The 25380-nt window shown below is 49.6% G+C and overlaps 15 protein-coding genes across 15 annotated transcripts, besides 7 other annotated features; 14 read left to right on the top strand and 1 right to left on the bottom strand.

The window, feature by feature from the left end:
- Positions 1 to 311: 311 nt before the first annotated feature.
- On the top strand, positions 312 to 1127 carry Tb09.211.0510 (cytochrome c oxidase assembly factor, putative; the record flags this gene model as incomplete). Its single annotated transcript, XM_822100.1, has 1 exon — positions 312 to 1127. One exon carries the CDS (start codon positions 312 to 314, stop codon positions 1125 to 1127), a length of 816 nt encoding a protein of 271 aa, XP_827193.1.
- Positions 1128 to 1537: 410 nt separating this feature from the next.
- Positions 1538 to 2968, top strand: Tb09.211.0500 (hypothetical protein, conserved; the record flags this gene model as incomplete). Its single annotated transcript, XM_822099.1, has 1 exon — positions 1538 to 2968. The coding sequence occupies one exon, from the start codon at positions 1538 to 1540 to the stop codon at positions 2966 to 2968; it is 1431 nt and encodes a 476-aa protein (XP_827192.1).
- A 202-nt stretch (positions 2969 to 3170) lies between these two features.
- Tb09.211.0490 (hypothetical protein, unlikely) lies at positions 3171 to 3497 on the top strand (the record flags this gene model as incomplete). The annotated part of the gene is made up of 1 exon (XM_822098.1): positions 3171 to 3497. One exon carries the CDS (start codon positions 3171 to 3173, stop codon positions 3495 to 3497), a length of 327 nt encoding a protein of 108 aa, XP_827191.1.
- Positions 3459 to 3493: a sequence feature (T-rich).
- Positions 3498 to 4556: 1059 nt separating the features above from the next.
- Positions 4557 to 4579: a sequence feature (AT_rich).
- Positions 4580 to 5010: 431 nt separating this feature from the next.
- Positions 5011 to 5050: a sequence feature (A-rich).
- Positions 5051 to 5072: a microsatellite.
- Positions 5073 to 5168: a sequence feature (A-rich).
- A 148-nt stretch (positions 5169 to 5316) lies between these two features.
- On the top strand, positions 5317 to 5622 carry Tb09.211.0485 (hypothetical protein, conserved; the record flags this gene model as incomplete). Its single annotated transcript, XM_822097.1, has 1 exon — positions 5317 to 5622. The coding sequence occupies one exon, from the start codon at positions 5317 to 5319 to the stop codon at positions 5620 to 5622; it is 306 nt and encodes a 101-aa protein (XP_827190.1).
- An 874-nt stretch (positions 5623 to 6496) lies between these two features.
- On the top strand, positions 6497 to 9832 carry Tb09.211.0480 (hypothetical protein, conserved; the record flags this gene model as incomplete). The annotated part of the gene is made up of 1 exon (XM_822096.1): positions 6497 to 9832. The coding sequence occupies one exon, from the start codon at positions 6497 to 6499 to the stop codon at positions 9830 to 9832; it is 3336 nt and encodes a 1111-aa protein (XP_827189.1).
- A 604-nt stretch (positions 9833 to 10436) lies between these two features.
- Positions 10437 to 12932, top strand: Tb09.211.0470 (hypothetical protein, conserved; the record flags this gene model as incomplete). Its single annotated transcript, XM_822095.1, has 1 exon — positions 10437 to 12932. The coding sequence occupies one exon, from the start codon at positions 10437 to 10439 to the stop codon at positions 12930 to 12932; it is 2496 nt and encodes an 831-aa protein (XP_827188.1).
- A 280-nt stretch (positions 12933 to 13212) lies between these two features.
- Tb09.211.0460 (hypothetical protein, conserved) lies at positions 13213 to 13605 on the top strand (the record flags this gene model as incomplete). The annotated part of the gene is made up of 1 exon (XM_822094.1): positions 13213 to 13605. The coding sequence occupies one exon, from the start codon at positions 13213 to 13215 to the stop codon at positions 13603 to 13605; it is 393 nt and encodes a 130-aa protein (XP_827187.1).
- A 259-nt stretch (positions 13606 to 13864) lies between these two features.
- On the top strand, positions 13865 to 14329 carry Tb09.211.0450 (hypothetical protein, conserved; the record flags this gene model as incomplete). Its single annotated transcript, XM_822093.1, has 1 exon — positions 13865 to 14329. The coding sequence occupies one exon, from the start codon at positions 13865 to 13867 to the stop codon at positions 14327 to 14329; it is 465 nt and encodes a 154-aa protein (XP_827186.1).
- A 644-nt stretch (positions 14330 to 14973) lies between these two features.
- Positions 14974 to 15234, bottom strand: Tb09.v1.0590 (hypothetical protein, unlikely; the record flags this gene model as incomplete). The annotated part of the gene is made up of 1 exon (XM_822092.1): positions 14974 to 15234. The coding sequence occupies one exon, from the start codon at positions 15232 to 15234 to the stop codon at positions 14974 to 14976; it is 261 nt and encodes an 86-aa protein (XP_827185.1).
- A 138-nt stretch (positions 15235 to 15372) lies between these two features.
- Positions 15373 to 16005, top strand: Tb09.211.0440 (hypothetical protein, conserved; the record flags this gene model as incomplete). Its single annotated transcript, XM_822091.1, has 1 exon — positions 15373 to 16005. The coding sequence occupies one exon, from the start codon at positions 15373 to 15375 to the stop codon at positions 16003 to 16005; it is 633 nt and encodes a 210-aa protein (XP_827184.1).
- A 244-nt stretch (positions 16006 to 16249) lies between these two features.
- Positions 16250 to 19066, top strand: Tb09.211.0430 (chloride channel protein, putative; the record flags this gene model as incomplete). Its single annotated transcript, XM_822090.1, has 1 exon — positions 16250 to 19066. One exon carries the CDS (start codon positions 16250 to 16252, stop codon positions 19064 to 19066), a length of 2817 nt encoding a protein of 938 aa, XP_827183.1.
- Positions 19067 to 19106: 40 nt separating this feature from the next.
- On the top strand, positions 19107 to 19388 carry Tb09.211.0420 (hypothetical protein, unlikely; the record flags this gene model as incomplete). The annotated part of the gene is made up of 1 exon (XM_822089.1): positions 19107 to 19388. The coding sequence occupies one exon, from the start codon at positions 19107 to 19109 to the stop codon at positions 19386 to 19388; it is 282 nt and encodes a 93-aa protein (XP_827182.1).
- A 772-nt stretch (positions 19389 to 20160) lies between these two features.
- Tb09.211.0410 (hypothetical protein, conserved) lies at positions 20161 to 21003 on the top strand (the record flags this gene model as incomplete). Its single annotated transcript, XM_822088.1, has 1 exon — positions 20161 to 21003. The coding sequence occupies one exon, from the start codon at positions 20161 to 20163 to the stop codon at positions 21001 to 21003; it is 843 nt and encodes a 280-aa protein (XP_827181.1).
- Positions 20430 to 20474: a microsatellite.
- Positions 20475 to 20543: a sequence feature (CT-rich).
- A 610-nt stretch (positions 21004 to 21613) lies between the features above and the next one.
- On the top strand, positions 21614 to 23710 carry Tb09.211.0400 (hypothetical protein, conserved; the record flags this gene model as incomplete). The annotated part of the gene is made up of 1 exon (XM_822087.1): positions 21614 to 23710. The coding sequence occupies one exon, from the start codon at positions 21614 to 21616 to the stop codon at positions 23708 to 23710; it is 2097 nt and encodes a 698-aa protein (XP_827180.1).
- A 472-nt stretch (positions 23711 to 24182) lies between these two features.
- Positions 24183 to 25241, top strand: Tb09.211.0380 (hypothetical protein; the record flags this gene model as incomplete). Its single annotated transcript, XM_822086.1, has 1 exon — positions 24183 to 25241. The coding sequence occupies one exon, from the start codon at positions 24183 to 24185 to the stop codon at positions 25239 to 25241; it is 1059 nt and encodes a 352-aa protein (XP_827179.1).
- Positions 25242 to 25380: the final 139 nt, after the last annotated feature.

Genomic DNA, 25380 nt, shown 5'->3' with positions numbered 1-25380 from the left:
TTTTCCTGTTCTTGTTAACGTACTGTGCGGCTAGTTGAACGACATGAACTATTGAGTGTCCATTGGTTTGGGTTGCCTACGTGGTCGCTCACGCCGTTGTGTGCTTTCATTTGCGTATACGTATATACACACATATGTGTGTGTGTGTGTGTTTTTGCATTATTCATCTGTTGATGTGTTTTGCTATTCCTGATCCGTCAGCTGCACCTTGTGGCTCATTTCCTCTCTTTAAGCCTTTTTACTGAACCAACTTATTGTAGTATGGAAGTAAGGGCAAGGGTTCACCCACTTGAAGTGATTTTGAGCATTGAATGCGGCGGGTATCAGGAAATGTTTTGTGCGGCTCTGCGTCCCATTGGAGGGCAGAACTGATGCCGACGGTGTTGTGCGCGCCACATCGCCTCGGCTCAGGTGCACGAACAAGTGTAGACGACGAGAAGGAAATCGAGAAGGACCGGGAGGCCCTTCGTAAGTACTCCGTCTTTGCGGGTATGACCGTATTGTGCGCAGCCACGTTGTGGTACGGGTCTGAGAAAGCGAAGAAACGGTACTTTGGTTCTCAAGGAAGTGCAAGAGTTAGCGTTGAAACGCGAGGGCGCCCTGCCCTCGGTGGGCCGTTTGTTCTTGTGAATACAGATGGCGAACCTGTCTCCCAAGCGGAGTTCTTGGGATCCTGGGCATTCTTTTACTTTGGCTTTACACACTGCCCAGAAATATGCCCTGTTGAATTGAATCGCATGTCTAAAGTTATCGATGCTGTGCGAGCGAAGCGTCCTAATCAGAAAATCGTGCCGCTATTCGTTTCTTGTGACCCGAGGCGGGATTCCCTGGAGGCGATTGCAGAATACCTCAGTGTCTTTCATGAGAGCTTTGTTGGGCTTGTAGGGACCCCAAAGCAGGTGAGCGATGCCTGCAAATCTTACCGTATTTACTACTCGCTTCCGAGCGAGGAGGCCGCAGAGCAGAATGACTACCTCATTGACCATAGCATCGCCATATTTCTCTTCGACCCTAAGGGCCGGTTTGTGGACTTCTTTGGGAGCCGCTATGACGAGAATGAAATAACCGAGCGTGTCTTGGGTTACATGGATCAGCTGGAACGAGATCCGGAGTGGACAAACTGGTGAGGCTAGGTGTTATTCACGTTCGATCTGAGAAACTTTATCGACACTGTAGTATATTAATGGATGCAACTGTTCATCATTATCATACGCATATTACGTATGGGTGTTTACGCGTCACGTTTATCTCTTCCTACATGTCTGTTTGTTGTCCCTTTAGCTTTTTTTTTTGTTTGCCGCGCTTTTGAGCGTAGGAATTTTGGGTGCCTTACGTGATGATGTATTTTTAAAATATACCTGTGGCGCCTCTTGTTAAACAGTCAAATGACTTTAACCATGCACATGCATATTCATAAATATTTACTTCCACTTTTTGCTACCTCGTCCATGCACCAAGGAGGAAAAGGGTACTCCCGTAGTTCACGCTGATAAGCGTTCACCTCTTTTCACGAATCCACACGCAAGTCACCTTCCACATGGTTGTACGTACTTTAACTGGCAATAATACGCCCGAAGCAGTCCAATCGGAAAACGGCGCGGACGATTTTGGACGTCGTGCGGTGGGTTTGGTGGCCTCTGAGCCCATCACTTGTTTTGGTGTGTCGCCGCCGGTTCCTGGTCGTACCGACTCGCCCAGCCGAGTGCTCCTTAGACACGAGCGAATGGTTGGAAGGGGGAATCTTTCTAATGCTTTGCGTGAAGAGAGTGGTCCGCTATCGGAGGTGCTGAACATTAACGCCCATCATCGCTCGCAGGGGAAATCCCCCGCACCGCGGTGTCCCCTTAGAACAACGGACACCCCGGCTCACTGCGAGCGTGAGCCGGTTGCGGGCCCCGTGGGTCGATTGGGGCTAGACGTTGCTCATCAGTCATGCCACGGTGAGCATGGCCCTTCTGCGTCAGGAGGAGAATTCAATTCGGAAGTGGACTTATCCACCGTGCCCCGTAGCGAATACGAGCGTGTTGAGCGTGAGCGGCGCCGCTACGTCAAGATGTATGAGCATCAGAAGACTCTTTACGAGGAGATGTCGGCGCGACAGGTGGAAACTTACAGGGAACTACAAGAAAAGATTATCGAGGTGGTGGCCCTCTCCACTCGTAACGAGGAGAATAAGCGACTAATACGGCAGCTGAAATGCGAAATGTCCGACAACCGAGCGCGAATGATGGCCGTTCAAAACCGTGCATTGGAGGAAACCAAGCTGGAGAAAAGTGCCAAGGAGCAGTATGAGCTGCAGCTGCGCGAGAACGCCGAAAAACACAACTCTCTGATGGAGCAACAGAAGACCAAGATAGCGGGTCTTGAAAGTCTTCTGAAGGATATAACAGCCTTGAAGGGGGAGAGTGAGCAACTTCAAGTTTTCCAACTCGACGCACTGCTGAAAGCGGCTTACGCAAAGAACAGTGCTCTCTTTGGTGATATGTTGCGGCAAGGGAAGCAAATTGATATGCTTTTCCGCGACAAGGCATCACTTGAGCAACAGCTGGAGCAGGAGCGCCGGGAAAAGCGCGAGCTGGAAGAGCAATGGGCAGAGGAGCGGTACCGTGTCCTGGACCAGATGGCACGGTGTACCGCGCAGATCGCGGAGCAGCAGCGTTCTATCCTCGGTTTGCGACAGACGCTGTCACGCGGTCCCGCTTCTACCGGGATAGGTTCATGGGAAGTTGAACACAGTAATCAGGAATATTGTGACGACGGAACGGACAGTACCAGTAGCGGTTCTTCAGACTCGAGTTCGGATGACTGTGTGGACCCCTGTAATGAACTTGCTGAGACTCACGACGATCCCTACGCCATTGGCGGTAACCGTGAGGTGAAAAGGGTCCTAATGTCAACAGATGAAGTGCTTGGTTCGACATCGCCGCAGAAAAGCAGGAAAGATCGAGTTATCTGGGACCGGGTTTGAATTCTTGGGTCAATGTAACGGAGCGCATTCCTGCCTTCCCCCGTTTCCCTCCCCCTGTCTTCGGTTCTGCAGCGAGAGTGGGAAGCATGTGCGGGCTTTCGTTCGTCATATTAGTTGTACTTTCGTTAAAGGTGATGGAAAAGGAGGGAGTGTGATATCAGCAATCTTCGTTTGTCTATGTGTGCTGTTTGAACTGCACACTATGGTGAAGGACTTTTTCCTTTTATTTGTTGTGTGGCGTCGACATGTGAAAGCGCTGGGGAAACCGTGGTGTACCGAAGGAAGAGGGCAGGAAAAAAAAAGAGAAGTACCTTCATTCTCTTCCCTTTGGGACATTTTTCATCTTTGTAACTCGTTGTTTGTACAAATCTGTTGTTTTGGGCAGAAAGCAAATGGAAAAATAGCGAATTGGAGTGGGAAACGTACGGAAGTGTTGTCAAAACGTGCTTTCTGGACTGTTGACAAAAAATACTTAACCCCCCCCCCCCCCAAAAAAAAAAAAAAGAAAAAGAAGGAAAAGAGAAAGTAGCTGAGGGTAATAAGTTAATGTATATGTCTATACACCGCTGTTCAGTTTTGTCTTTTTATTTGTCTGTTCATGTTCCAGTGTATTTAACTTATTCTCATGGGAAGGTGAATGGATGTGAGTCCTTCATGCGCAGCGCCGCAACTGGAGCTTCTTTTTCTTCTTGTGAAGCACGTTCCACAGTTGTTCCATCTTCAGTGGTTAGACTGGAGTAGATCGTATCTTGAGTAGTGCTGCGAACGACTTTGCTTATCCTTCGGGTGTTGGAGGGGTGTTGTGCTGGAAATGGCTCACCAGCAGCCGGGACGACACGCATTGAGTGTATTACTGTTTCTTTCTTTCTTTATTTGCGCGCCCCGTGAACATTGTTCTTTCGCTACATTGGTACATCTTCATGGCCGTGAGACGTCAGTTTGCTTGTGTAATCTTTTTATTGCTCCTCTCCTAACAAATGTGTGTTGTTACGTGTAAATCCGCAATAGGCATAGACAGTTGTTTAAGTGCTTCTCTTGTCCGCGAGCCCCGTGACAAGGCACATGTGTACGTGTGACGCAGAGGATTCTACGATGTCGCGACCCTTCCGCCTTCCTCCGCTTGCTCCCCAAGCCACGGCACTGAGAGATGACAGCGCCGCCGGCTGCGGAGGCAAGCAGAACGCAACATCGCTCCCAGCGCTAGAGAGTTGGAGGGGACTGCTACCAAGCAAGGGTGTTAAGCGAGATTTACCGGTGTTACCATCACTGGGAGCCCCCGTAGGGGAGTAATCGTTGCGGTAATTAAAGCACATGTGTGTAAGTGCGGAGGGACCGGGGGAGGGGGAGGTGTTGCAGGCAGATAAGGCGCTCTCCCCCCTTTTTTGTGAGCGTTAGGCAAAACTTAAGTACAGTACGATCTACTCTATAATGTTGTAAGTAGACACCTTTTCTCATTCTGGTGGAGAGGAACCACTGGATGTAGTGTAAAGAGAAAATAGAGGGTGTTGTTGCATGTTAGACCCGTGTACGTTGGTGAGGAAGTTAAAAGGATTTGTGTTGCTTGGTACAAGTACGGCTTTAAGCGAACATAAATATATATATATATTTATACCTTTGCGCATTCTGTTATACATACACGCGTATATATATTTATGTTTTTTTTTTCGTAATTTGGTGTTTCGCATTTTTTTTTTTTAATGGTTGCTTTTTGTATTTAGGTTGCGCATTCGCTTATTGTGTGCGTTTCCCTTCTAGTGCGGCCCTCCCGACTGAGGCGCTGCTTAGGGTTAATTTTTTTTTTTTAACTATTGTTACCACCGTCCTTCTTAACTTTCTCATTGACACACTGGACAGTGCCAGAAACGTTTACTCGTCCGTGTTGTTTTGTGCCGGTGGTGTGGTTACCTTCGTGTACTCTCTTCATTTTTTTCATCCACCACACCACATGAGGGATTCTTTTTTCTTTCCCTCTTCTTCCCGGTGCTATCCGATCGTAGTGTTTTCAAAAAAAGATGATTTTTTGTTCGCCGTGGCAGTGTACGTTTTTTTTTTTGCTTACTGCGTTTGAATTTTTTTTTATTCGTGTGTGTGTGTGTGTGTGTGTCTTTGTTCTTCGTTTTTTTTTTTTCGCCCTGTTTCTCCCTATTCCTGTTCGCTTCCCCTTTCCCCCGCTTATTTTTTTTTCTTTTTTGTTTTCTTTGTGTTATGCGCTGGGGTACTAGCTCAGATCGAAAATCTGGACGAAAGTTTAGAAACAAATTAGTTTGAAGGAAGGTACAAAAAAAAGCAGGAGGGACGGAGGGAGCTACAAGTAAATAAACACTTTTGGAAAGGACTGAAGTTAGAGAATGGACCCAGCACTGCAGCAGCAAATTCGCACAGAGCGCATTGTTCGCATGGAGGTACAACGGCGACAAGCGAAGGGGACGTTACGTGTCATTGACAACATGATTCGTGAGATAGACGACCAACTCGCGTACGTGTCGCAATTTAAGAAGGAGTGGCTTCAACATCAGCGCAAATGCGAGGAGGTTCGGCAGGAGGTCGTCAAGGAGGAAATAAAGTTACGATCACAGTTTCTGGAGGAGGAGAAAGAGGAGTTGGAAAAGCTGCTGAAACTCGTAGGGCATGAAAAGGGTGGCCAGAGGTACTAAGAGGAGCAGGAGGGGGAAGGGGACTTCAATGGGAGTTAATATCATTACGATTTGTTACACCCATAACATCCTCTTCCTTTTGTGTTGGTTATAGTTCGCTTGTTTATTATTCGTCCCTCACTTTCAATCCTTACCGATTGCTTGCCTTTCCTCCCATTCGGTGGTGCCAATGTTTGGATTTCGCTACTGTTTGTGACTGACACGGGACTGTCAGCACTTTTCTTTCCGTCGTAAGGGTCTCTACAAAAATTGAGGCTGATTCTGGTTGCAGGTATGAGAACATAAAACAGGGGCAAGGCGTCGCTGTTTGGAGAAGATTCCGAGGGAGGGTTGAAACGAGGATTTGTGTTTACGTGAGAGTTAACAATCATGATGATGGGATATTAAACCCTTAAGTTTGTTGGAGGTTTATGTCCGTTACGCTTGCATGCATCTTAGATATTATTGGATTGTGTGTGAGGGGTGCCGTTGGGTTTATTGAGTTTTCCGCGTCCATTTACGCATCCATTGCTGCCACTGCAACACTTTTTTGTCTGTACCCGGTACGTCGTCATTTGTGTATATAAACTTACTTAGTTTCTCTTATTCAAGTTACTGTTGAGATTCACTGTTGCCGTATTTGCACGAACATATTCACATGCCCCACCCACTCGGAACGTTCTTCTTCACGTTCATCTTGGATATGCGTTTTCTCTTGGACTGTGGGTTCTTCTAACTTCCTTTCGAAAGCAGGTGACTTTTCGCCTGCCCGAAATAGGGTTGGGGAGGAAAGAAAAGATTGGTAGGTAGGTAGGTGGACAGGATCACCACTGAGTGTTGTGGTCCTCACAACAGAGGGTGCTTCGGTACATAGACTGCTTATTTTACTTCATAGATGGAGGGGTTCAAAACACCAAACAGGTGTACAAAAGATGAAGACGTGTGTGGAGGGGGTGACGCGAGCTCCGGAAAACGCGTGGTCCGCTCTGCGCTTGAGGTATTGGCGGAAACGGCGTCTCCCGAATTGCTCAGGCAGAGTAGGCCCGCGATGCTTGATGTTATCCATTCTCCGAAGTTCACTGTAACAAACACAGCTGCTCCACTCGGCCCTGCGAAACCGCTGCGGTCAGTGCCCTACCGCCCCACTGAACCACCACAGCAGCAACAGTGCTCCGTGTCATTTAGAAAAAGCAATGTGCCTGCGGAAGAGCCTAGCACATTACTTTTCCTTTCCCCGTCAGCTGTTAAAGTAAAGAGTGACGTTAGTGTCAGGAGGAGCCTGTTTACGAGTAATAGCAGGAAGAAAATGCGCTGTCTTGATTCCAGGAGTAGAGTCACAGTTTCGAAAGGCTCGCGGCAGCCCTCCACAATTATAAATGGCGAACTCTCTTCTTCGGAGGGGGACATTGATGATGAGGATGATGATAAGGAGGAGGAGGCTCTGAGTGCTCACGCGCCAGTTTGTGGTGCTGGTGAGAAGGTGTCAATGAAACAGCGGCTCTTCTCGGAGGCAGAGGTGCAGCAACGCATAGTGGAGGCGCTAAAGTCTTATGAAAGAACGCGCAATGCGGAGGAGGAGGCGATGTTACAGGAGGTGGGTTGTGAGATCAAGGCCCAAAGTGAGCGTTACGAGAAACTGTTGAGGGAAACTACTGCGGTGACTGCCGAGCGCGACACCCTTCAGAAGAAAATGGAATATCTGCTGCGGCAGCGCGATGCGGAGAGTTTTAAAGAATCTCGTGAGGATACCGCAGAGTCACGGGAGCAGCCCGATTTGGCTGAATTAAGTGACTTGCGAGATGCTGTGGAGCAGGTGGAGAGTGAGAAGGCGAAGTTGATAATGCAGCTGGAGGCGTGCAAAAAGGAACAGTTAGTATGGCGGCAGCGTTGTATCGAAGTAGAATCTGCAAGGGAAAAGCCTGTGGAAGCGACCCAGGTACATGGCGGAATGAAGGCTCAACCGCAGGAGAAATTGCGGGATGGAAGGGAGGTACCTGCTTGCCCTGCAGATTTTACCCAAACCAAACGTTTTGAGTTTGAGTCGCGCATTCAGTCGCTGGAGGATGCTCTCCAGAAGCAGTGTGACGAAGTTCGTCGTAGAATGCATCGCGTTTATATGCTGGAGGGGGAACAGGCGAAGTCTGAGCGAATAACCAAATCACTGCGCCACGCCGTGCGCGAGGCGAGCGACAGCTTTGAACGGATACGTCGTGAGTTGGAACTGTGTTTGCAAGCCTATGGCACTGCGTCCTCTAATGTACGGGCAAAGGAAGAAACAGGCGACGGCGTCGGGCATGAATGCTCGTCTCTTCACAACTTACGTGGTGAGCTGTTCCCAGCAGGGCTGAGGGATGAGTTGGGGTTGCTATTCGTAGGCAGTGGTGCCAACACCGCTGCGGGAGGGGATCCATGTGGAAATAATACAGTTGGTGGGAGCAAAGGAAGCACCATCCCGAGACCTAGCGTTCGCGGGGAGTTTTTTGATAGTGCGCCTGGCGACAGGTTGCTGCTTGAATCTCTGGGAGCTGGAAGGGAAGTAACGAGCATAATGAACCGACAGAAGGATCGTCAAACACCCGAAGAAGAAGGTGCCATATGCAAGCGGCTTCAGCAGCGCCGACAGAGGTGTGAGAGGCTGGTAGAGGCTCTGCGGAGGCTTTTCTTACAGAAACAGAAGGAGCAGCGGCATCAACTACGGCGGTTCGAGGCACAGCTGGCGCAGAGCGCTGAATTGGATGTATCGCGGTATCGTGACGCGTTGGCTCTCCGTGAAGCGGAGCTGGAAAAGGCAAATAAGCAACAACAACGATTTGCTGACGAATATGCGAAGCGTGAGCTTGAAATCGAGCGTTTAAGGCGGGAAGTGGAGGAGCTGCGCTCTTCACAACGCGGGGAGGCGGTGCAGCAGAAAGGTCTTTTAGAGGAGGTTGAAAGGCTTCGTCGTGAGCGTGACGCTCTGCAAATGCAACTTGATTTGATTACGAAAGAGTGTGCCGAGGTGCACAGGCGAAAGGAGGCCAGCGGGAGGGAGTTTCATGAACTTCAGGAGCGGCTCACCGCAGTGTTGGGGGCCCAACATCGTCAGGAAGAAGAAAACGAACAGGAGAGTAAGAAGCAATTGGCCAGATTGGCGCAGTACACTAAGAAGTTGAAACTAGCCGAAGAAGAGTGTCAAAACCTACGAAGTGAAAATAGCGCGATGACATCCAAAATAAAAGTCGTGCAGCAGCAACTACAGAGCCTCAGAGCGTGTCGGCAACGGGAAGGGAGTGTCACGCAGGTGACACATCAACAACAGCTCAAGAAATTAACATCCCTGGCAGAGGAGTTGCGTCAGATACAGAAATCTGATGCTGCACAGCACGCCAGGGAGCGTGCAGAGGCTGAGGCATCCATTCAAAGGATCAGTAGTCAAAACAAACAGTTGCAGAAAGAGATTGAGCAGCTAAGACGCTCACTTTCGGAAGCCCGAAGCGAGGCTGAACAGCAGAGGTGGACAGAAAGAACAGTGCTTGAAACCCTCTTTAACATCAATCGGGGGATAAGTGATGAGACTATGCAGGATTCGGACAAAAACTGCGACAGTTTAGTGGTGCAGAGGCGGAAAACTTTTGCTCCGGTGCCTGAGTTGGGGAGCAATTGCAACGCAACCTCCTCAGGCAGCGATATAGATACTAACAAACTCCGCCGAATGGTGGTATCGATGTCACAACGAACCGTGCTTGAACTTACAAGAATGAGAGAAGCCGTTTCAGTGGGGTCACATGCTGGCACCATTGCGTACTCTTCGTTAGTTGCGGCCACCACCGACTGTGAGTTGGACAAATTTCGTGTTGCCGAGCAACTTGCATGGGAGGCAGCAGAACATTCCGCTACGCGAAGGCGGCCCCATCAGGGTTCTGACGACTGTAGCACCTCTGCAAGGGCCAGAAGACGCGCACACTCTTTTTGCACACCGAGCCGGAGGTCCTCACGCCATGGATCCCCTTCGCCAGAGTTTGTTGTTGGGGGTGTAAACATTGCCAGGCTCAATCTGCGTTCCCCACCCGTATTTACTGACAGCGGCTACCTGAAGGAAAATACAGGAAACAAGAAGCGAAGCCCGGACACGTTGTCTAACTCCCCGCTTTCTACAAGCGGTGTGTCACGCTCCCGCTCTGGAAACCCAGTCCTCGATGGCAGTGCCTCTCCAGCGGCACCACCGAGGCTCCGTTTAACTCGGGGGCATTAGTATCCGTTTGGACGAAGACCTAAGTTAAATATTTTTTCTTTGTTGTTCTCATTTATTTACATTTATTGTACTGTTCGTGCACAGTTTTGCGCACCTCATTACATCTTGCCATAAGAGTGAACGAACACTAGATACAGCCTGCTATGCGTCATTCCGACCTTAACGGCCCATATACAAACAAGTGCATATATATATATATATTGTTTCGAGGATTGCGTGCGAGCTTTCTGTTTTCTTACTATCACTGATAGTATTTGATGCCGGGCAGAAACCACGCGTGCCTATCCCACCCTTTGCCTCCCTTCCAGCTCTCACCCCTCACTCCCCAAAATAATAAAGAAAAGGAGGATGCTATGAAAAGTGCGTTTGGCAATTCGTTTCCTTCACGCTCCGTCGTGCAAGGGTGCGACTGCAGAAAAGTGTGACACCCTTGCTTTTGGAACTTACTCACATGCGCTCATTCTGGCTCCATTATTATTATTTTGCCGGCTAACTCCACTTTCCACCCTTGTTGCTTCACCCCTTTCTCCCATATAATATGATATGTGCTTCATGAAAGTGCGAAGGATTTTAGGTGGTGAGTAGCCCCCACAGTACGTTGCTAATGTCAACTCGGCAGATCCGGCGGTTGCAGAATATTGTGAAGGCCTCAACAGGCGCTGACGCCGATGATGAGGACTACCATCCGCCAACTATGAAGCTGCCAAAGAGTGTCGGTAAATCAAAGGCTCAACGGAAGGCGCCAGCGGGAGCGGCAGGCGATAATCAACCTCAGGAGCAGCAGCCAAAGAAAGCAGCTGAAACCAGCACCACTGGTGCATCTCCGCGGTCTCTGGAATGCGATGGAACGAACGACGAGGACCGACAGGGGTTGGTGAAACAGAAACCAACGAGGAAGACCACGGTTAGGCCTAAGAGTGAGTATGATAACGCGATGGAGGTTGAGGGAAAGGACCTGTCATTTAATGCGACGAGTCAACAGCAACAAATTGTGCAAAGGGAGCAATGCAAAAAGAAGCGGCAAAACAAAAGGAAGAAGGCCAGGCGGCGCGAGGAAGAACTTGAGGAAGAACTTCTGCTGGAGGCAGCCTTGCGAGAGCGGGAGAAAGATACGGCGAATAATGCATTCCGTCGAAATGGAGCTGGTGACGCAGAAGGATCCGAAGATCTCCTTGGACTTCTTTCATTGTGTAACCCCCAAATGCTCAACAGCCGCTCGGAACGTATCCGGCGCTTTGGGGCAGCAGCGGTAGAAGACCTTGGGGATGGTCGAACTCCAACTCGTCGTCCTGAAAGTAGACCCACATCCCAACTTTTTGAGGAGCATATGCATAATCTGCCGCGCTTCCGCTCCAGTGTTCTGTCGACGCCAAACCGCTACTGCTGGCCCCGATACGACGGACTTGGCACAAAGTTAGTGCTGAGGAAACCGGGGATGGATGACCATGACGATATCGCTGGAAACGGTAGTAATAGAACAAAAGTGTACTATCTTGATGTGTCTGCCCCAGAGTCACAACGTGCGGATGCAGACCTCGCAGAGTGCGAGAAGCTGGTGGATGCAGTGGATGGTCTTATGGGGTGCCTGGGCAAAACGCCATACCACATCCCGACATTAATCGTCGTAAGTAACGTGTTTGAAACGATGGGAAACGTGCCGCGCGCGTTGGAGGTTATTGATCTTGCCCTTTATCACCTGGGTGTGTTGCTTCAATCTTTTCCACTCCGTCAAACGGCGCGGCAGCGTTGCGTACCTTTCAGCATACCTTCGAATAAACAATTGTTTCAAGTTCTGCGTTGTGGTATACACCACGCCCTCAGAAAAGCGGCAGTGAGGACAGCATGGGAGACATGCAAATTACTGTACTCCCTTGACCCAAAGGATCCATTTGGGTCACTGTTTCTACTCGACTACTTGGCACTGCGATCGAAAGGATGGGCATGGCTCGTTCATGTGTACTACCTTTTGATACGAGAGTCCTGCCGCATCCCTAATTCGAGGACCCTTCCCCCAACCGCAGAGTGCGTGAACAGTGGGTGTAGTAACTTGTCTAACCACGAGTTGGCCTTGTCCTTGTCAACGCTTCCAGGATTCTTCTTTAGCGCTGCTCTTGCAAAACTCTTTCTGGAGCGTGAGGAGGCAACTCACACACAAAAAGGTGGGAAACTGTCAAGAGTGATACGGGATATTTCTCCAGCGGAGCTTCATGCATTCCACGACACCCCACCTTCTGGTGTGATGCTGGCTGATGCCATCGGGCGGTTCCCCTCCGCCGCTGTTTTGCTTGTTGAAAAAGTAGGAAGCCAGGCTCAGCCTAGTGTAGCCCCTGCGGCATGGAAAGAGGTAGTAAAGGGGCACATGAATAATAACGGTGGGCAAAGACTCCGTGTGGCAACCCTGTGGGTTGCGAGGAATGCAGAGATGTGGAACGCCGCGGAGCCGAGCGGCTTTCTGCGGCGCGTTATTACCGAGGAAAGTGGTGTTTACCTAAAGTCCCTCAGCGTCAGCGCTGCAAATCCCTGCGCTGATGTGCCAACACCATGGGAACACGAAATGTTGAGGGAGGAAGACCTGATGGGCACAGTAATGGCGGCGATTCCTGCACATCTGCTCGATCCTAATGAGGTGACGGCGGAAGACGCACGGGAGGAGGCTTGGCGGGTCGGCCAACGCGCGTTGACTCCATCTGAACAGGACATGCTTCTTCGCTTCAGAGCACTTTATGGTGAACTTCCCCCGACGGTAGGGACTCCTGTGGAGCAGCTTGCTCTATACGAAATGATGTTTGAGACGGATGGTCGTGAATTGCAAATGGTGCAACAACAGAATCATATCGCCCTTTTTCTACGGACTTTTTTACCGTGGAATAACACACGAGACATGGCTCTACGTGAAGCTTTGCGTGCTGCTGGAATCGATGACCCCGTAGCGGGGCGAAACAGACAAAGGCGACTAGAGGAGATCGAGTCTGATGAGCCTTCTGATACCTCCGAGTGGGTGACTGATAGTAGCTGGAACACAGAGGAATCTAGTTTCTCACTCGAAGATGCCATTGACGGTGACGATGAATGGTTTTGGCGTACGCGCGGTTCGCAGTGAAGCTCTTCATGAACGTCTGCAGTTGTTTCAGTAATCAATTCACGGTTGTGAAGCATAGTAATGGGCTGAGAACATATGGATGGAATACTCTGCCCATGTTGTGCATGCGCCGGGATGCTCGCCCTCATGTTGCGAGGAGCCAACTATTCAAGCTTGAGTGCCGAACACTTTTCCTCACATCCTCATTCATTACCATACTTCGCGTCTTTACCCTAAGGCAGAAGGAGAGAAGTGAAGGAAGGAGGCAACAGGCCGAGAATTGTGATAGTTATTGTGCAGCATGGTGTCATGGTTTTGGACCACGCCTAGTGCATCAACTCCGATGGAAGTTCATCCTGTACTCTCGTTGGAGGAACGCGCACGCCGCGTTACCGCCGATGACTTAGCGCGCGTAACTCCTTCCGACGTTCAACGTGTAAAGCAGCGGTTGACAAAAGAGGATTTGCACCGCGCAATGCGTATCATGCTGGAGGATGATCGGTATCAGGAGGTGATGATGGCAGCACCATCGACATCCCTACGCAAAGCGTCTGATGGATTGGATTCTACACACCGACATTGCTTTACGTCACTCGCCCGGAGGAATATGCTCGCCTTCTATAATGTGCTTCCTCACATCACAGAGTCCCACCTAAAGGAAGTGTACGCGCTGTTTGAGGGCGTTAGTGAGTAAGCAATTTTCTCTAGGGGTGGTAGCCTCAGTGAAAGGCTTTTGCCGTATATCCCTACATATATACTCCGGTGGCCGGTCGATACTCTTCCCAGCCTTCTATTTCTGTTATCAGTTTGTTGTTTCTTTCTCTCCTTCTCTTCCCTTCACCGTAAGGGCTTGTATATGTTGTGCGACACCAATGGCAACATTTCTCTCCCCTCTCATACCATTCACCCCTGGAGTTGTGGTTTTCTTAAGTGATCAGGTATATACATAAGGGATGAAAGGAGGTGAAACAGCAGCCGGTGTTGCTGAGACCGGAAGTAAACAATCAAAGGAAGGGGTTGTGGATTCGAAGGGTGACGCCTGGTCCCTCGTCTTCCTTATTTTGTCTACAATTGCGATGGCCCTTGTAATCAGCAGCAGTTTAGTAACCCTCGTTGTGCGAAACAACACAGTTGCTGACACCTTCTTGGAACTATACATGTTGGTGTTCGCCTTCTTGGGCCTGTCGGCAGAGTTGCGTAGATTTGAGGGCATCCGCCGTGGAGTTTATTTGTGGCTTAGGTACTTCTACTTCCTCACAACATATTCGGGGCGAGGCCTCTTTTACATTTTCCTGGGTGCTATTGCTGTTGGTGGCACACCGCTCCGATACACATCTTGTGTGATTACCACAGTTCTTGGCTTCCTCATGTTTGTTGTGAATTGCTTTGTAAACCTTCCCGTATATAAAGATCAGTGAAGGTTATTTATGAAACACGGCTACTACATAAACTGTGTTACAGTGACCAGCTTCTCGGTGTTGTATACATATATATAAATATATAATGTTGCTTTTGCTTTAGCTGCCTTTTGAAATCCCTGTTTGTTTGGACCTTTATTGACACAAAGGGTTGAACCTTGTACGGTGGCAGGTGCTTTTTGTCTTCGTGACGTATGTGGGTCGTTTTTTGTGTCCTTTCTTTTTTTGTTTTTCCTCTTAATGGTGGGATGCGGTGATTTGCGTAGGTGCCGTTGAGCGCGTTAAATATACAAGTGGGGAGTGAATGGACGCACATGCAAGAATACGTGTGTGTATGTGTGTGAGGGGAGGGGAGGATAACAGTGCCGACACGTAGTTAGCCATGGTAAATTATTTCTTTCTTTTTGTCTTGGTTCACGAAAACGGTGAGCGGTTTCGTTTTCCTTCTTCCTTTTCTCACCTCTTTTTTAGTGGCTTCATGTTGACGTGGTGTGTCGATTTGAGAGCCACGATCTTAAGTGTTATATGACAGTTTATTTCACCATTTAATCACTGCTGCGCCTTGTGTATGAAACGTCGCACCTGGACACGAAGGAGCATCGGGGAAATTGAAAAAAGAAAACGGAAAATACGTATTGCTTCCTTCAGTTATCTTTTTTCTTGTCCCCCGCATGTGTGTGGGTTTGACGAAGAGGGAAGTAGCCCTGCATTATGCAAGGGTAACATGCGCAGTTGGAATTGGTTTCTAAGTTCATATTTGGTAGTGTGGGCCCTGCTGCTTTCGTCCGCGACTCTACGTTCCACGTGACAACCTCTCCGCTATCGTGTGCATCCGCTCTGACGGTTAGTCTTGTGAGCCCATCCGCTGGAGGTGAGGGACTGTCGTTGTCGCCTTTCCTCCGCATACAAACATTTGTTATTCTCTCGATCCTTACCTTTACCGCTTTGTTTGTTTCTTTCCTCTTCCCTTCTGAAGCAACCTCGCAAGTAGGGGCAGAGCTATTAGCAGCGACCCGAAAGCACGCTGGTCGTGTCGCGTTGGCATGCCTCATAACGATCCGGATGGCCCCCCTCCAGAGCGAAGTGCGCGTGTGCGCCCCCGACGGCAAAGTGGGGTCCCGGCGGTGCGTCCTCATCGGTTCGTAGACCCCCGATTTAGTGACTTGTACGGTGCAGTCGACCGTAAGCAATTCGAGGATAACTATAAGTTCCTTCGAGAGCAAGAAGAGGAGGAGCAGTCGCGCCGCAAGCACTGCATACAGTGCCTGAAATACGCTTTGCGCCGTCACGAACGAGAGGAAGTTGGGCAAGACGAAGAGTCGGAGGAGGAGGAAGACAGATTCGAAGAGGAAAACCGTGACGAGATTAACCGCCTGATGCTGCGACCACCGTCGGATTTGAAGGCTGAACTGCAGCAACTGAAACGCGAATCACAGCTCTACATCTCAAGAACCAAAGACCGTGAAGTGCGGGCGCGCCGACAGGCTGTGAGAAAGGGCATAATTAAGCGGGAGGCGGCGGCTGTGCGGGACGGGAAGAAGCAGCGTGCATTCATTCCGAAACGGTCTCAGTTGAAACGCGAGGTTCTCGCAGAAACGTTTGATAAGCTCGAGAAGAAAGGAGGCAAGGGGGCAGTAGACAAGTACGTTGAGCGTAAGACGAAAAAGCGCCGATAAACGTAAGGGGCATGTTTGTGAGGGAGGAGTCAGTCAGTTTATGTATTAGTCATGGCGCTGGTGGTTGGAAACAGTGAAGATGAGGTAATATGATATTTTCACTCGTCTTTAACCCTTTCTGCATCCCCAAACAACAGGGTTGAAACAAAGTACTTTTCATGTTGACGCTGTACATCCATTATATGTCTACTCGTTTCTCCAACTAAAATCACCTTAAATTAAGGAAGACGGCTAGTGTCAGAGGATGTATACCAGCATGTCCATCCAAGGCGTAGTTGATGAATTCTGGACCGCTGCGAACCCCTACTCACAATGCTTGGAGCCTACCACTGAAGAGGAAGCGGAACGACAGGCGCGCTTTGAGTCCATTGATTACTATAAACCGTACCCCACTATGTATATGAACCATCTTCGCGGAGGGTCTGTCAGGGCCCGCGCCCCATCTTCACGTAACAGATACGCCACGACAGATCCTGCTCATGCCGCCGCGGTAACAGTAGAAACCCCACTGACACCAGGAGAAGAACATCTGAAGAATGGTGTGGAATCCAATTCAGTGCAGGGCGCGTGTGAAACGCCCCCCGAGCAGACATTTGATGCTGTTACAACGCGCAAATCTCATGATCGCAACGAGGCGTTGAGGTGGGTTCTACACGTCTTCATTGCAGTTACCGTCGGCGTTGTAGCCATCATTGTCTCTTACTCTGTCGAGCTGATACAGGATCACCGTGAGCATCTGCTGGTGAGGTTGATGAACAAGGGTGGTTTCGGCTGGTGCACACTGGCTCTCTTTATTGACCTTTGCACATCGATTTGGTTTGTTATGATTGCGGCAGGTGTTGTGGTTTATTTCGAGCCGGGCGCTGCAGGTGGTGGTATACCCGACGTGATGGCATACCTGAACGGCGTACACGTACCAAAAGTGATGACCCTTCGCACCTTTGTGGTAAAGAGCATATCGTGTGTGTGCGGTGTTGCTGGTGGACTTCCCGTTGGTCTTGAGGCGCCGCTCATTCACCTCGGAGCGATCGTTGGTGCCGGCGTGACTCAAGGGAGGAGCCGTGCGCTGCGCTGCCAAACAAGTCTTTTCCAGGCATTTCGAAACAACAAGGATCGAAGGGATTTTATCACGGCGGGCGCTGCTTGCGGTGTGAGCGCTGCGTTTGGAGCACCTATTGGTGGACTTCTCTTTGTGATGGAAGAAGTGTCGAGTTTCTGGGATCACAGTGCGAGCGGGCAAATATTTCTCGCCACGATGGTATGCTTCTCTATCATCAGTATCTTCCGCTCGGTTATCGAAGACCAAAGGCTTCTGGGATGGGTCTCTAACGCCGTATCTGTTTTATTCGAAGTGAATTTAAGCATTCCACTCAATGTGTATTCAATTGCACCATCGTTTTTCCTTGGCATCGTCTGTGGTTTGTTTGCGGCACTCTTCACCAAGGTGAACATTGTGCTGATTAAGTACCGTCGAAGATGTATGCGTCAATCATCGATTCGACGGTTTCTCGAACCAGTCGTTGCAATAACACTGTACAGCTTATTATCGTATTTCTTCGCCATGTTATCGGGCTGCGCACCGTTCCAGGATATGGAAGACAGGGGCGACGTATTGGTGTGGGGCACCGAGAACACCACGAGTCTCTTTACGGCAACATGTAGCGAAAATAACACCTTTTCACCCCTCGCGACACTTGTCCTTGGGAGCGAAAGGGACACTATCCGGCACCTTTTTTCTCGTCAGACAATATGGCAGTATCACCCGGTACAGCTTTTAGTGTTGCTGCTGCTTTACACTATATTTGCCTGTTGGTCAAACGGGATGGCTATATCAGGTGGCTTGGTGGTTCCGAGCCTTGTCATTGGCGCCGCGTTGGGGCGGCTTTTTGGGTTGTTCGTGTGTTTCGTCGGGATGGGGAACATCGGCGTGGAGCGCGGTTACATGGCGTCACTCGCATGGATGGATCCTGGTCTGTTTGCGCTGATCGGTGCCGGGGCGTTTCTGGCCGGCATCACGCGCATGACAATGTCCATATGTGTGATTATGATGGAGCTTTCATCTGAGTTACATTACCTACTTCCCACCATGGTTGCGATCATCATCGCCAAGGCGGTAGCTGGCCTCATAGCGGAACCACTCTACCACCAGGTATTACAGCTTGATTCAGTTCCGTATTTGAGGGCATGCTTGATGCGGCCGGAATTCGAGCAATTGACGGCTGCTGATGTAATGACGTCACGTGTGATAAGTTTGCGTCAAAGGGAGAAAACGTCTGTTGTTATGCAAGCCCTGCAGACGACAACTCATCACGCTTTCCCTGTGGTGGAAGCTGTGAGGAAGAAGGGAGCCGCAGTGAAGGGAGGTGAGGGAGTAGCGCCTCTGCCTCAGCTAGAGGAAGAAATGACTGAGTTGGACAATGATGATTACACGAGCTATAAGTTTGTGGGCTTGGTCACACGGGAAGACCTACGGATATATCTTTCACTTCCGCAATTGAGCAAATTGCCGGCTGCGCCTGGGGAATCACGTGAGCGCAACGGCACATCCTCTAGGCAACCCACAGCGGGAGTTGTGGAGGTAAACAACGTGTCGTGGAGAGAGTGGATAGCACACAAATCATCGCTCTTCCTCGCCAACGGAGGATCCAACTGGCTAGAGCCAGCTTCCCCCGTATTGGAGAGCGAAGATGAATGCCGAAGTGGCAGCGCTTTTGTGAGCTCAACTGAGAGGAGTTCTGAGTACTCTCAGATTAACGATGCCTGTTTTCCACCAGTTCTTGACATTTCGCTAATCGTCAACCGTAGTCCGTGGGTGATTCCCCCCTTTTTTAACCTGGAGATGGTCTATCAAACATTTCGCATGATGGGACTGCGGCACATGGTGGTTGTAGACGGAGATACCGTGGTAGGTATAATAACGCGGAAGGATCTTCTCGTTAGGGTTCTGGATCGACGGTTTGAGGAGCTACAACGTGGTCCTTTCACTAACGGCAACTGTCACGACAGGGTTGCACAACAGCACGGACAAGCAACCGTCACTGCGATCAACTCTTGTCCTTAAAGCAAACCAACATATTGGTTCATCGTTTTGCCGATTGGAAATGAGGCGAGTGTGCGTGCGCATGCATCTCTCACAACCCGTGGAAAGAATGGGATGGGTAATGGGATGTTGTCGCCGCAAGCAACGTTTCAGAGAGCGGCTATTTAGTTGTATTTATTGGTTGGTTGGTACTTTGTACTTATTTCCTTCGACTCATATGATTAAGGAGAGGGAAGAGGTAAGCAGACTTGCCCTTTGGTTTTTTTTTAAAAAATTACTCACCCAGTTGAAGTGTCATTGGCTCCCGCCAGACGTAGCACACCGCCAGGACTGGAAGTGTTGACAATTTCAAAGAAAAAAGGTGTGAGCTTACCTTAGTGTGTTGCCCACACATGAGCAGTGCGTGTGATTAAAGTACTTAATGTCAACATTCCTGAATGCTATTTCTCGCGAATCCTTTGTGGAGTCCCAGGAACGCACACAGTTTCTTTTTTTTTTCCCTCATACCCGCTTATTTTCTTCTCTTCACAACGCTTTTTTTTTCCTTTTTCTTAATTCACTCTGGTGTAGGTGTAGAGTAGAAGGGAGTGTAAAACACTGTCGGTGGTTCCACGTTCGTGGGGATGAAAAGGGCACGTGAGGAGTTACTATCACCAATTGTGGCGTCGATTATAAATTCTTGGGAAGCGAGCGATGTTTCCACTGCAAGGGACCGTAACTGGCCAAGGGCTGCGTTTCTTTTGTTTTGCTTTCGGTTGGTAGTTTTGATTATTTGGGTTAGGAACGAGAAATTGTTTTTTGCGCACACATCGTGAAGTTGCTTTGTTAGTGGGTGCACATATTCTTCCACTTTTCTTGGAACTGCGTGTGGAACAGTATACTTACTAACTCCTCAACATCGTTCTCGGCAATTTGCTCTGAGTTCAGTTAATTTTATTTTTTTACTTTGTCTTTCTTCATCGTCTACACGTAACGCAAATATATGTGTCTCTCCATGTTGACATCTGATTATTCTGGGACTGGCCGATTTTTCATGCGCGTAAAAAAATATATACAACTACACATAGCTTCTTACACACGGTACACATACATCGCACTGCGTGCTTTTAAACATCATGAGCACCGCTGCGACTAGAGAACGAGATGCGAAGCTAACGGAACTGGTCAATACCATGTGCCAGCGGGTCCCAAAGGACAAACGACTCACGGCTGACGTTGTGCTGCAGTTGCTGAGATCTAAATACATCTCTGTCTTCCCAGAGGAGTACATCAACTTGCGCAGGGAATTTATCACGAACATGTTGGACTCATTCTATAACGTAAATAAGGATAACGGTAAGGGAGATAAAACGGGGAGGGATAAAGGTGATAATGATGAAAAAACTGGTGGTGATGATGATGATGATGATGATGATGATGATGACGACGAGGAGGAGGAGGAGGAGGATAGTGAGGGAGATGAAGATGAAGAGGAGGAGAATGGCGAGGAAGAGGAAGACGACGAGTTCGAGGAAGACTCAGACAGTGAAAGTGGCACTGGTAGCAGTCACAAAGGCGACGATGGTGCCAGCGATAGCGGTAAGGAGAAGCCAACCAAGCGACCCCGCACGGAGGAGTGCAACGATGACGATGACGGCACAACGCAGCGCTGCCGAGCCATGGCAAGTTGTTTGAAGTACCTCAGTCACCGTCTTCGACCTCGTGGAGACTCGGAGACGCCGAAAGAATACCTGGAGAAGTACCTCATTCCACAGTTTCGTGAAAAGGGACTTGATCCTGAAAAGTACAGCAAGGAGGATGCCCGACGCTACCGCGCCAGGCGTGAAGTGGAGTTACTGCAGTCCGATGGTGCGGATTTGAACCTGGACCGTACCCAGCGGAATGGTCGTGGCGTGACGTACTTCACCAAGGATGAAAAGGTTCCGGTCAAAACATCCAAATTTCTTGATGATGAGTAAGGCGAAAGCTGGTTACGGCGTGTGTTGCCTGTTTGTGTTGCACATTCTTCACATTCTCTGTGGAAGGCTGCCGGGCGACTGCTGACTTGCAGTGGTATTTGCCTCCCTCCTCCTTTTCTCCTTTCTCTTTTGGCTGTTCATTTAAGGGCAGCTGCCCACAAAATGTAGCCATTCTTGCAGGCATATAAAATTTGGAGAAAAGCACCACCCCTGCATGAGGAAATCGATTCCATGGCCACCTTTCATAGATTGGGGAAGAGCATCTCACCGAAAGGTTACCCTTGCCATTGCCTGGAAGGGACAAATTGTAGTTTTCGTGCTCTTTTCAGTTTCACTGTTAATTTTTTTCCCTGTCTTGTCTTGCCTGCGCTCGTAACGGGGAGATCTGCTAGGGCCTGCCTTCAAGGTTTATTGGGCAACTGACCCTTGATTGTATCCCAGTCGCACTACTTTGCAACCTCCACACCGCACACACACAGTCACACACCTCATTTACCACGTATCCTTCTTTCACTAACACTACCTTTTCTTAATTTTCCTTTCAAACTAACGATGTACGCGACGTTTATGGCAAAGCTGAATGACGTGAAGTGTGTTTAAGAGGGAGGAGATGAAAGATCTGCCTTCACCCGAGTTGCGATGTGACTGCAGTGGTGAAATGTTTCGTCAGAGTTACAGTTATTCCTCCACTAGAGGGAAGAAAGACAGGGGAGATGGGAGAGTAACAAGTAGAAATCCCCTTTGTAAGTTTCACCAGGAGCGCTATGGCCGTTTCCTCTCGGCTTATTTTGGATACAGCAGTGAAGAACGAGTGGTGCATTTGCGCGAAGCTGCACAACTGAGCATGATCGGCGTGAACCTTGGGAATGCGAGTCGACACCGCCCTGATGGAGACATTTTCACGGGACGCCAGCGATTGCGTCATTCGGTACTCGCAGTGGAAGGGGATGCATTTTTCTATAAGATCGTACAGAAGGCAGTTAAAGATACGAATAAGCACGGGAACGCCCCAATAGACGATCCACTTTGTTGGCCGAACGCCCGCTGCATCGCCCTTCACTATGGCCTCCCGGGCAACTCATCAGTTGATCAAAATGCTTTTCCTCGCGCAACGCTTTTGGCTATAGTGGCGTCCACCATTATTAAAAGTGGTGACACTGTGCGTTTGTGCCTTCGTTCGTACCATCGGTGTTTGGATGAGGCAGCATGGTACGAACGAACGTTCGGGCGACGCCACATTGATGAAGTGAACCCCACTAAGAGTGTGTCGGATGGAGAAAAATGGTTTCCCCGATGGCCGACAGGACTTCCATTTTATCACGGTATTGGCAGAAAGCACGCGGGGGCTGAACCCGTTGGTGGTTTCCCGTTTACACTACTGGACATAAAAGAAACACCAGAGCTTGGTGAGGGACAGTACGGCCTTTTTGCAGTACATCCGATACCGTATGGCACCTGTTTCTTGTATTGTGGTCCTGCCGTGTCAACCGAAGCTTTAGAGGCCCGCAACAACGTCGGGGAAGCATGCAACGGAATTTATTCTTCCTCTCTGCCTAATTCACACAAAGAGTCGGCTCGCGGATTACGCTCTACCGCACACAACAATGAATACGCATCCGCCACTTCACATGAACTCCCATTAAACGATGCGACATATGCACTGGGACTGGGGCAGCATGTTGTGTGCTTTGGTCAAGGCCTTATGCGCTACGCCAATCATCGTTATAACTTAAGCAAGTTCGGAAATGTTGAGCTGTGTTCGCTGATGCTAATGATTCCGAGCGAGCTTTCTCCACTTAAAGAAGCTTCAAAGAAACTATCTAAAGGGACGGAAGACGCTCATTGCAAGGTTAAAATAACAAAAAGGTTCCGAAGCTGCGTGAAAAAGCGCAGGCCTTTGCTACATAGGGAGCGCGTTAATAAATGTGGGAAGGCAAATCGCGGAACAACGCTTATGGGGCGCGCTACTTTATTGGAAAAGGAGAGTCACCTTGTCACTATCCCTTTCTTCATTGCCACGGCTGATATAGAACCCGGAGAGCAGTTGTTGACGTGGTCTTACGGCGAGGAATACGACGCGCAACTGGAACGGAGGGCAGTTTGTGATGGGCACCTTGTCCCGTACGCCGCTGCTGCGCTGCTCGACTCACGCCAACCAGTTGGACGCTGGCAACCATACCGAGGCGACTACCGCCACGGAATAGCGGCAGGTGACATTGTATGGTGTAGTCAACTCTCATCTAAAGGTGGAAGGGATCCTCTGGATAGTTTGTTTGTGGTTGTAAAAATCACACCTGTTGGTGTGGGCTACATGTTGCTAAGACCCATAACGCGAAGCAAGAACCAAGAGTCGCTGCTGACCCATTTTTTTGGTGCGTTTGACGGGGAGGAATGGGTTGTTTTTGGCGTGTGTGATGCGGACGTGCTGGAGCTTTGCCTTGTTGCCCATGCGGACACGGTGGGATTACTCATCGCTGATGAGGATTATCGGAGTTTTGTTGTCAAGGATCACGACATGGCGTTACGTAATCGTGACGAAGCCTGCGAATGTGGAGGAGGTAAACGTTGCTCATTACGCTTCGCTGTGGTTCATGCCACTGCCCTTCGAGAGGCAACAAGTTTAGTTGTTGAAGGGTTTGATATGAGTAAGGTAGGAATGCCGTTGCTCCGTGGTGTGGTGTGGCCCCTGCTGAACAGTGAAGGATGATCTAACTAATAGGGGCAAGTGGAAAGGGGTTGCGTAGCACGTCACCTTGTGGTTGAGGTGCTTGTTTCCGTAATAAACCTAGTTGGTCAAATGAAAAAGGATAGTGGAAAAGAAAGACGATAAAGTTGATCAAGTGTTGTTTTCAGGAATCGCATCTGACTCCGGTGTTACGGGTGCTTCGAGTGGTCACTTTTTCCCTTCTGGCGGCCGCTGAGCATTATTGCGTATTAGGCACTGCCACTCATGAAACTGTAGCATCTCTTAATCCTCTTTCCCAATTTGCGAAGAGTAAGCTTTCACGAAATGCACCTCTGCACTTCCGGATGTTTCCTCTCAATTTATTATTTATTTTGTTTCTAAGTTTTTCCGACTGCAGAGAGGGCGCATCGTTTCTTATGGTCATCGGTTTATTAAGTATTTTTTTTCAACTCTTCACTACCCTAATCCAGGTAAGCGTGCACGCTGTGGGGGCATGGTCCGAAATGAACATATACTTCTACAACCATACGCGACGGTCCTCGACACAACAGTGTACAAGGTTTCCTGCCGGCCTCGGCATTATTGTCAGGGGCAAAAAACAATTGGGACGAAAGGTTGCAGCACTTCTCGAAAACCTCGACGTGGAAGCGTTTTGAATGGTTCGGGACTCCATATGGTGCGAGCACACGAGGAAGGCGAAGTAAACCCTTACAGCATCGGAACAGGTGGCAGGGAAAGCGCGGAATCTGTCAACATCCGAGAGGTGGCCGCCGGTCGTCGGTCAGTACGGCCTCTCCTGTCAAGCAGTTATGGAGCGGAGCAACAGAGGCACCCGATCCCACTGGCTCAGGATATTCCCCCGTCTTCAGCGCTGCTGCTGAATAACTCCGTTCATGGGACTGAAAAGTTCTCTACGAATCTGGAACCGCGGCAGCAGGAGGGTGACGAAGTACTTTTCCTCCCCCCATTCCTGAGAGCAACCGCCAGATTTCTAAATGTCCCAACTGCACCCCCTGATACACCACCGACAGAGCAGTGCGATAATTTTTATCCCCGTGCTGCATCGATGTTCGGGGCCCCTCGTTCCGGCGTAGGTTCATCTTTGTGCAACAACGATTCAGAGAATTGTCCTGAATGGGCGTCGAGGGCAGGGCCTAGTGACCCGATATGTAGTGCAAAGCCAGCGAAAGCAGGGCTTCATGCCACTTTGGCGGATGGCACAGATGGAAATATGAGACCAAAGGGCGGCTCTACCAGGATGGTGAGGTTTGCACCACAAACGCGACCGCCATCTTCTTCATTAAGAGTTAATGGGGACTCAAAAGTGAGTCACCCACTTCCTACCGTTGTGGATGAAGGTGCGAATGCGCGGAGAGAAGCAGCGGTGGAACGCACCGATGACCTCCTCGTTACTGAAACGAAGCCGGCAGGGTCGGCAACAGAGCGTTGGGACATGGTCTATACGTTTGGTGTGCCCGGTGTCTGTTGCGGCCTTCCGCACTGTTCTTTGTGCCCTCAGTCATTAAGGCCGTCTTTGCAACCTGTGGAGTAGACGAGGACCTTTGACCGGTTATCACCACCGGTATGTTAAGTGCGTGGCGCCAAATTATCGTTTATTTTCGGTTTTAGGTGAACAGACACATGATTAACAGAGTTAGAGAGGAAGTTAGCGAAAGGCAAATCCCTCTCAG

The sequence above is a fragment of the Trypanosoma brucei genome, chromosome 9 (assembly GCF_000002445.2).
Source record: "Trypanosoma brucei brucei TREU927 chromosome 9, whole genome shotgun sequence".
NCBI classification, from domain to species: domain Eukaryota; phylum Euglenozoa; class Kinetoplastea; order Trypanosomatida; family Trypanosomatidae; genus Trypanosoma; species Trypanosoma brucei.
Note: the sequence above shows the minus strand (reverse complement) of the source record. Positions and strands in the feature narration are given on the sequence as shown.